This window comes from Coturnix japonica, chromosome 7, assembly GCF_054131305.1.
Source record: "Coturnix japonica strain WE chromosome 7, WE-NBRP24, whole genome shotgun sequence".
In the NCBI taxonomy this organism is placed as follows: domain Eukaryota; kingdom Metazoa; phylum Chordata; class Aves; order Galliformes; family Phasianidae; genus Coturnix; species Coturnix japonica.
The window spans coordinates 23,155,982-23,166,278 of record NC_140669.1 but is presented as its reverse complement, the minus strand read 5'-3'; the positions used below and the strand labels follow the sequence as shown (position 1 = coordinate 23,166,278).

Genomic DNA, 10,297 nt, shown 5'->3' with positions numbered 1-10,297 from the left:
ACAGCACAATGAGAAAGGGCTTTTTGGATCAGTGACTTAGATTAATGGAGTGTTCTGTGATTAAAAATAGGCATATTTTTCCATATGTTTTCTGCCACATGTTAATTCATATTAAGATGTTCTTCCAAACATTCAAAGAAACTTCAGTGTTTATTTTACGTGCTGAATGTCTCAGTAGCAGTCCCATGGTGCTTATTTCTGAGTTTGATTTTTTAGAACCATTTGAACTCATAGTGAGATGCTCTGAGACAATGTGCCATGAGCTGGTCATGGGCTATTAGTTGCCTAATGGCATAAATTGCAAAGATATGCAAGGCTGACATTTGGAAGTTCAGAATATGAATAATTTATCTGTTGGAGAAGTTTGTGTATTTATGGTCCAAGATATGCTTATTTCATATTCCACAGATTTGGATGGCTTGGTAAGACTCGTGCAGATTGGGCAGCTGCCTTTTCTGAATCAGATTTCCAGTTTCTTATTGGCAACAGAAACACTGTGCATTTGTGTGTTCTCACAATTTATAAGACAGTATTAATAGGTTTTCATGACAATTCATTTTAATCCAGATTTTCTCCCTAATTTGAGTTCTGTGCCAAATGTTTCCATGAAACACAACTGATAGTTCTAACTTGACTGGTTTGTTTTGTTTTGGGTTTTTTTTTTTGCATGTGAATTGTAACATAAGCTACTGTACATAACCTGTTGCTACCTAACCATGTCTACAGAGCCCTTTGCATGTGTGTCTGCTTCTCTCACCTGAGCTGGCCAAACAGGACTCAGCTGCCAGCAAAGCTGTACCTTAGGCTTGCCACTGTGCTCAACCAATAGTATTACCATTCTGCTGACCTGGTTATTTGGACAGAAATCAAGGGTAGTTTCTAGCTTTCCTTCTTAGAACTGGATGTTTAGCATTTCTCTTCAGTTATCCAGTTAATGAAGCTATCTAACAGAGGTGTAAATGTGGACAGGACAACCTGCTATGGCTTTGCATTCTCAAAGTGTACTTAGCAAAAACTTACAGGTAAACAATTTCTAATCCTACTAGATGTGAATGTGTACTGTATTCTTTTATCTACATGTGATATTCCTTCCCAGCTCTGAAATATTTCTGTTTAAATTCTAGAAACCATTTTAAGTACATCAGATTGTCTCCTAACATATGTGCTGAAATCCAGCAAAGTATGCAGTTTATACTGGGAATTTATCAGCCTGCACAAAACAGATTGAAACTTCAAACAGGACTATTTCTATTAAGGAAAACCCTCACCACCACTAGTAGCTAAAGACAAAGTTGAAAGAGAGGTGCATACCTTTGCTCAGTGCATTTTCTGTATGAGTGGAGGGAGAGGTGCTGATGGTGTGAGCTGATGAGGGGGCAAGAGCCTGGTGGTTCCCTGGATTAGAAAAAGGAAATTGAAGCTGTGTCAAAAGAATTGTGTTTCCAATGTAGGTATGCTGTCAAATATGGCAGCAGGTTAGAAAAGTTATCCAGGAAGCTGGTAAGTGATCTTTGTTGGAAAAAAAAACAAAAAACACTATTTGTTTTTAAGTATTTAAAATGCCCAAATGCTAAAATAATTATCTCCAGACAAGATGGCTGCAGAAACTTGACAAACCTGTATTTTTAAGCTGTCTTCACTGTTTCTTTGAAGTCCAGTAGCACCATATTATCAGTACTTGTTTTGTTTTTAATTTCCAGCAAAAAAAAAACCACAAAACCAACTTGCATGGAGTATCCTTGTCATTTGAATAACTAGCAGCCTCATGCATTGGCCAAGAAAACGCACTTAAACAAAGGTTAAGCAAAAAGTGGTGTCAGGCTGCAGTTTTGTATCTGAAGTGTTCAAGCTGTGAGATCAGCTAAAAAAATATGCAAAACTAAACCCATTTTATAATGTAAAATTTAGTTTTGACTCTTTAGAGTTTCTGTTTAGGCTAACTCCAAGAAATAAGCCATTTGACTTAGAGCTCCATTTCTAAGTAGGACAGATGACTTGAGTGATCTTATTTACAAAAGATGAAAATTGAATTGTTTTTCAGTTTAGCAGAGGATCAATGGAATCAATTAATTCTAGGATTTTATTTATTTATTTATTCGGCTGATGATTAAATAATGTAGTACTGAGCTGTGTTGTGAGGTTTTTCCATTAATTTTTTTTTATAGGGACTTGTTGATGATTTTTCCCAGATGAAATCATGACATTTTCTAATGTATCAGGGCCAATTACTTCAAAAATAGTTTTATGGTAGGATTTTTATGTTGAAAGGGAGGAAGGAAGGGAGAAGTAATACTTTGTTTTTGTAAATGGAAAATTGTGAAATTTTCAGGGTAGCCTTCACTAACAAGTATCTAATTTGGCCATATGGTCATGAGTTGCGTAGTCAGGCAGTAGATCCTGTGCCAGCTTCATCCTAATGCACTGAAGGAAGTTACTATACTGTTAATTAAGTGGAATTTAATATTAAAAGATTCATGAGTATGAGCAGAATCTACATATCTCCTGGACTTTGGCCAGTCTGCACTGTTCTCCACAAGGAGCTATTATTTTTCTAAAGTAATCCTAACTTGCACACTCCCAAATTTAACGTTGAAAAGGCACTTTAAAATGGAATACTAAGTTTCACATCCTAGTTTTTTCAAATGGGTTTGTTGCTTAATCGTCTTCAAAAATTTATTTCTAGTAACAGTTGCATTTGCCCTATTTATCCTTGAAATGTTGTCTGTAAGACAGCGTTCTGCCCATGCACAGAGTGTAAGAAGCAGTTCTGCCATTCTGATGCAGATTATAGACATTAGAAAATACCGCATCATTCTCAGAGTGTGTTACAGGCTCAGATATTAAACCACATTGATAGTAGTTTAGACACTAGTTATAGACATATGGCTGACTTTGTTCAACTAAGGTATTGATTTTCATTTTTTTATGCATTTCATACCAAAAATTAACTGAAATTAATTTGTTTTGTCTGTTCTACAATAACTGCATAGTAAAGCTAGTTCAGATTTTTTTCAGCCATCTACACACACACTGCAAGCGTGTTAAGTCTTATCCTAAAATGTAGACTGGGTTTCTCAGTGAGGGAACTAATCTTAAGAATTGCCACTGACCCTGCTGAAAGTCTGGTTTTTATTTCAAGTGAGGCACTGAAACAATGAACTTAGATAAAAGCTTTATTTTCTTTTAAAGGGAACACAGGTGAATGCAAATAAAAATAATTTAGTCCAGAAATTTTTCTTTAAGTGTCAATATCAGCTTACTGTTAATAAGAGGGCTATTCAAATAGCCACTTGAAAGATTTAAATACAAAATCTTCAAAATGGGAAGAAACACCCTCTGCTATTTCATGGTAAGCATGTGTGAAGCTGCTGGCTGTTTTTCTGCTCCTATAAATACAGATACAGGTTACCAGTACAAAAAGGAACAACTGCTCTCTGAACTGCAAATCTTTGTTCAAATGCTGGGTGTGTATGGATGTTAACAGAGAGTGACTGCTGCAAAATTCAACATTAAAACAAAGTCTTCTATCTGTTGACCTTCATGCTCCAACATCAGAGGCTGTGGCTGGGTATCTGTAGCAATACAGTTTGTTGTCTGCACCTCCACTCAGTAGCAGCTGATGACAGAGAAAGAAAATTGTAGTCAGTGTCAGAACTATGCAGAATTCCCTAACAAATGTTAAAAATTCTCATTTTTCTTTCCTTTAAGATGTGAACAGTTCATTCGTTAAAATTTCTGTTAATGCATGATGAAAACTCAGAATCCAAGCATGGGGAGCAGTTTTGTCTCTGACTCTCCTCTCAAAATTACAAGTTTTTGTGGAAAACTTCTAAAGTTCTTCCTGCCTTTTCTTGTTTTCTAACAGGAGCCACATTGAGAGTTTTTAACCTTAGCATAAAAGAATAAAAACTTTTTTGCATGTTTGTATCATTACAGTAGCAGAACAGCTTGCTGTACAAGATGACAAATTTCCCCCCTACTACTTGCGCTGCTCTGCCTAATGTCTCAATTCTTGCTGCTGCTTTAGTCTCTGTGGCAGTAAATGGTACCTTGGAACACATTTTCTCAGTGAGATGTGCTGTTGTTCTCACTTCCCTTGTGGAAGGTGAGTATCATGCCTGCTTAGTGCTACAGAGCTTAAACTCCCATCCTACCTCCTTTCACAGTTGCACAGAAAAGCACTGCAGTGCAATAACAGTAACGCCTTTTTTACCCAAAATCGACGAAAGCAACAACTAAAACATACTTCTTCCTCTCTTCTGCCATTAAGAGTACCATAAGCAGTACTGCTTTTAGCCCATTTCCTAACCACAATGCTTAAACAAAGTAACTTGTTCTTCAGATTCTTACCCCTGCTTCTGTCCAGTCCACACACAATACTTTATCTTCATGAGCAGCCAAGTCATACAGAGGAGCTTTGCAACTGGTAAAACAAGGGTATATACAGTCATGTGTTTGAAATTATGTGAGCAGTTAAACTATTTAACAATGTATGGATATCCACTATGTGTGACTTTTCCATTCCATTCTCCGTAGCTGATTGTTTCGGTTTTAAACTGTCTTACATCCCCAAAGAGAAAAGCAGCAATTTTTTTCACCTGCTTGAAAACTACTTTGAGACAGAAGGTTAATTAAGGCTTATTAAGGTTTTTCTTCCATGTGGATGCTGTTTTACTCTATTTTTTTTTTTTCCCCAGAAAAATACATTTCAGTTTCCTGAATGCAGACCATTTCATTCTTTGAAGCTTGTATGAAAAGTGCAAAAGCAGGTGAAGTGTCATTATATTACGGTTGTTCTTTAGAAGTAGCACATTTTGTTTCCTGTAGTGGAGGAATGTGTAGCAGACCTGTTATTCTTAATCCCAGTAGCAACATTAGGGCTCCTGCCTTGTGTTTCTCAGTCAATACTGTTCTCTAGTATCAGTGATGTCCTGTGTTGGAACACCACAAAGCTCTCATGATTAAGTCACAGGTCATCAAATAGATTACAAATATTTTTCTTCATTATGGGCCTGACTTCTGAATCCTAGCAGATTTCCATAATCACCACAGGAGTTTCCAGTGAATTTCTTAACACTGATTTTGTGATTTCACTAGGCAAATTGACACTGTAAGCTTACATGCCTCTGATGAGCATGGAACATGTGTTTATTTACCTTCTTGTGTCCCACAGCTTCACTATGTTGTCCAGAGAACCAGAGATCAGCTGATGTTCATGGGTGGGTGACCACTTCACAGATGTCACCCAGCCTGTGTGAGAAGTCAGAGACAGGAGAACCAAGGAGCCATCTGGACAGGAAAAAAAAGAAAGCTACTTTTAGCCAATGTCAACTGTAACTGGCCCTTTTAAGATGCATACAAAATTCAGCCAGTAACACATCTGTGTTTGAGGTAAGTGTCTGCCCCCAATATTCTGCAATTGTTATCTCAGATATCAAAGTGAATGCACACACAAAAAAAAGAAAGTCACACTAGTTCTGGTAAAAGGAATTTAAAAAAAAGTATTTCTCTGAACTCTCTTTTCAAACATTCCTGGACAAAAAAAAAGGAAAAAAAAAAAAAAAGCTTGTATTATCCTCTTATTTGTTAATAATAAAGTTGAAATCTTGGCTGGATTTATGAAAGCCAAATAAGTAAAAGTGTCTACGTAATAAATCCTCAGTTCTAAGTGATTAGCAGTCCTGTGTAAGAAGGCACCACAACAGTGTAGCAAAGTGACTGCTATTTTGCTTAAATTATTGTCCCACCAACTTGAGCATGGCAGCTTAAACAGAGGGAATGTGTCCTTAAATAAAGTGAATTAAAACAGTTCAGGTTTGCAACTACACAATTGGATATATGTTATTAGGGTTTTTTGTTTGCCTTTTAAAAGAGTGAAAATAAGCTGAATTAGTTTTCCAAATTGATGAGAAATCGAAGTAGTCTTGCACTGAGTTACAGATGTTAGAAGAATTGTCTCTATTTAATACAAGCTCCCAAATGGCTTATTTCTAGCAGCAGCGTGAGAAAGCAAGTTTTGAGATGCTTTTGGGAAAATACCCTCATGAACATGCATGTTTATCACCTCACCTTTGCTGCGAGGATCCCACAGTCTAATGTGTCTGTCAGTACTCCCGGATGCTAGACGTCGACACAGTGGTGAGTAAGAAATGGAATTAAATACTTTGTTTCCTGTCTGCCAAAGAAAAAAGAACAAAACAACACAAAACCCCTAAAAGAAGAGCTACTGGTTGGTTTTGCACAGTTATTTTTGTTTAAGCTGGACATCAGCTGAATGTAGGAAGCACAGCAATCTCACCAAGGTTGATTTGAGACCCCCAGTCTCAGCATCCCAGAACTTAATGGTGTGGTCCCATGATGCACTGCAAATTTCTTCAGCATCTGACCACAGCACAGAAGAGATTGCTTCTGTGTGGCCAGAGAGGGTTGCCAGGGGGGTCTAGGATGTAAAAATGAGATTAGATTGAGCATAATTCACACATCCATCTTTCAGTGCCTGAGCTACCTCACACGTATCATCAAAGATTTTTTTTCTCGTATAGTCACTATTAACAAAGAGAAATTATATTCTATGGCTGCACTTCAAAATCTTCTATAAGCCTGGAGCTCATCTTACCCTTGTTAGTCCCAGCTGTTCAGTTTTCTGCTTCTTCCGTGGTCTGTTAGCTGCTTCTTCCATTTCATCCTCTTCATCTGTAGGGACTATGACAGAAAACAGCCAGACTTGATCTAGAGGTTTCTGATATTCCAACAGAATTTTAAGACCATCCTTTCTGATGGAAAATCCCAACAGAAATTCCCGTGTGTGGTAATCACAGTCTTTCCTTCAGAAATAGTACCCATGTAAATACTCCTAAACCAGAACAACATGTCTGTAACTTGCTTTTATTAGTAGATATCAAATTTTCTTAAAGAGAAAGGTATTCAAGTATCCATCATTCTGGTTATCACAAGCACAGTTCTGAACATGGCCAAGAATCTCAGCTTACCTGCAGACCAAATCTTTAGCATCTTATCCCAGGATCCACTGCAGAACTGAACAAACAGAAATGTTTTGTTAACAGTTGTACCTGTCAGACGTTGCGTGCCACACCAAGCACAGCTCCTCAAATGGGACAAAAAAAAGGCACAGATCAAATGACTCATTTTCCTGCCTTCGTAGGAAGAGTATCCACAAAATATCTCCTTTCTTATCACCAGTAATTTATTTTTTAAGCTGTCTGATAGAGTTGCCTCTCTCGTCTTGACTCTACCTTTGGTATGAGTGCTTTTAAGTGCTCAAGTTCCGCATAAAGGGAAAGTACGTCTTCCACCATCAGCTTTTTCTGACTGTTGCTCTAGAAATATTTTTTCTGATCCAAAATTACTGTTGTAATTTAGGCAGAATTTGAAAATAGTTGATTATAACCCATATTCTTATGTGTAAAATGCAAGATTTCCTTAAAACTATAAACGTTCAACTTCACTCTCAGCAATCAAAAGCAGCACAAGCTTGTGCTATTTATAGTCACCTTCAGCTTTTTATGGTACTGAAGTGTACTGCTTTATTTAAAAGAAGACCTAGTGTTCACATAGGACTCCTAGATATTTTTCACTAACCATCACTTCTAATAGGAATGGAAATCCATCCATGTCAGTCACAATAATATGATGACTATCACTAGACAGGAAAAAATGGTTTCTTTGCAGTTACAGGTTGCTAGTATCCCAAAATCCAAAGATTTTCTTCAAGGAGTCACTCACTTTAGTCCTTGTGCAATCAACTGCCACGGAGTCTACGCTCCCAGCATGTCCTCTGCAGCAGTGGAGGGCTTTCACTTTGTTCTTCTCCACATTCCACTCCCAGAGGAGGACGGTTTGGTCCATAGATGCACTAATTAACAGGCAGGATAAACTATCTGAGGAAGAAAGAAGGCATGTTCTCTTAACTAGAACAATTCCTATAAGTAGAGTTTAATAGTAGACAGAAAGCCTGTCTTCTAGTAACATGATGTAAACACATTTTGTTTCACATCATGTTACCCTGCAAGTAAAACTAATACAAATAAGTCTGGAAGGGTGATAGATAATGTGCACGTTAAACCACTACATTCATTACTGTTCATGGCCTGTCTTAATAGCACCATTACTTGGTATAAAAAAAAATAACAACTGACAGAGGCTAACATAATTTAATATCTTGGCTTCTGGACACGGATATGGACAACCTGTTCTAGGTGCTGCTGCTTGCGTAGGGCAGTTGGACCTTAACCATTCATTCTGTGATTACTACATGCTCTTGACTGAAGAATGCTGACATTTCCCTCCCTGTAAATTGAACTCTTATAATATATATACTGACCTTGCTTCACCCACGCCACATCCTTCACTACTTCTGTATGCCCAGGTATTGTCATGATGGATTTTCCTTCCAAAGACCAGATTCGAGCAGTCTGATCGTAGCAGCCAGTTAGTATCCTGCAAGACACGGAATGTAACATTGTAATCTTTGATGCTAACAATGTTTCTATGAAACCAGAAATTCAGAAGAATATGAACATAGTATCTGGTTACATGAAGTGGCTTTGTTAAAGCCCACAGGTGCAAAGCTATGATTACAGGAGAAAGAATAGCAGTGATAGAGCTGCATATTCTGGGAGGTGGGACTTAAATTACCTTTTAAATGATGTACAAAATGTTATTGTTCACAGTGTGTTAATGGGTGGATCTTGGAGCATTTTTAAACCATATATGAGTATATTTGTGGGCTCGTTGATTGGAAAATTAATTTTAAAATACAGTACTTAAGGACAATTATGTGTTTTAAAGAAAAGCTCTGCACAAAGCCATGCAGTTGTATTTGCTGCTGTACACCCATCACATTTGAAGTCAAAAGGATTTAAGGTTTAAAATGGATACATAAATCTAGCTTCCATTCAGAGATGGTAAGCAGCATTTGTATTGCTCATTTCTAGTAAGTCCTCTGCTAAAATATTTGTCTTTTTATCTGACTTCAGAACAAGTTCTGGGGTGTTAAAACTATAAGGAGCTTACAAAAGCAAGGAGCTGCTGGACTTGCTAGGTTAAAAACAAAAATCAAGTCAAAAACAGAGCAAGAAGGGAAATAAACAGTTTAGCAGACAGAATAGCGCTCCATTTAACACCATGGAGTCCTGTGCATACGTCAGGAGAAAGAAAGAAAAATCTTAGAACTGGTTTGGTGTGGTACCATTCTTCAGTGGCTTGAACAGAGCTGATCCAGTCATCGTGGAAGATGCACTCCTCGGGCTGCGGGGCCATGTATTTCTCCACATACTCTATTTCCACCACTTCTTCCTGAGCTCACAAACAAAATATTGATTTAGCATGCTTTTATTTTTCTTCCTGACAGTCAGACCTAACTGTAGTGTGGTGCATGTATACAAGTTTTTGGGCAGAGATCTTGGCATCGTGCAGTCTGGATTAGTGGAACTACAGTCATCAGGTAAGCGATGTTGCTTTCCATAGCTGTAGCAAATTATGGTTAATAGCAAAAGCTATAATTGTTATTCTTCTGTATCTACCATTTAACACCGGTGTCTAAAACATAACCCACAGGGCATGGCTTTCTAGAGGTGATGCTAACTTTCCCCTTTGCCCTCAATGTTTCTACTGTTGCAGGGGTCTTAATGCTTGTGAATGATGAATTTAAAGCATGGTACAGAGACAAGAGATTAGAAAATAGTGTTCCATTGCCCAGAGCTAGCGGTCTTGTACTCTGTAGTTATTTTGCCGTTCAGAATGAGTTTAAACTCGTGCTGACTCCTGGGTTAGTCATAAAAGCAGCAAAGCCCCGGCTGTGCTCGGGGAGAGGCCTCACCGTGGAGATATTCTCCATCTCCATGTGCGTGACCAGCGGCACGCGCAGGAACTGGCCCTGGATGAGGAAGTCGAACTCGACATACTTGTGTTCCGCTGAAACAAAGCACAGACCGTTCCCGTTCAGGCCGGGCTGGGAGCAGCACGCAGAGCAGCGCGCTGAGCGCCGGGCCCTGCCCCCCGCACCTACCGCCACGCGCCGCCAGCAGCTTGTTGATGAGCTGGCTGAGGTCGGCGGTCTCGGAGGCCGCGGGCACAGAGAAGGGCACATCCTCTACGGCGTACCTGCGGGTACAGCACCGGGCGCCGTTAGCGGCCCCGCATGGGCCCGTTCCGCAGCCCTCCCTCCCCGTCCCGTCTCCCTCACCTGGCGTTGTCGGTTCTGAACCTGGCCGTGAGCTGCGCCATGCTGCCCGTACCGCGCCCAGCAGCCCGCGCGCCCTCACGGAGCACCGCCCCA

At 39.2% G+C, this 10,297-nt stretch overlaps 1 protein-coding gene across 1 annotated transcript; it reads right to left on the bottom strand.

Moving 5' to 3' along the window:
• Positions 1-3,160: 3,160 nt before the first annotated feature.
• Positions 3,161-10,281, bottom strand: WDR12 (WD repeat domain 12). Its single transcript, XM_015868206.2, has 13 exons — positions 10,205-10,281; positions 10,028-10,122; positions 9,839-9,933; positions 9,209-9,315; positions 8,342-8,457; positions 7,744-7,898; positions 6,990-7,035; positions 6,617-6,702; positions 6,299-6,439; positions 6,070-6,175; positions 5,157-5,289; positions 4,351-4,423; positions 3,161-3,616 (listed from the first exon to the last, which is right to left on the bottom strand). The coding sequence occupies exons 1-13, from the start codon at positions 10,243-10,245 to the stop codon at positions 3,539-3,541; spliced, it is 1,272 nt and encodes a 423-aa protein (XP_015723692.2). The 5' UTR covers positions 10,246-10,281; the 3' UTR covers positions 3,161-3,538.
• Between the last annotated feature and the right edge of the window lie 16 nt (positions 10,282-10,297).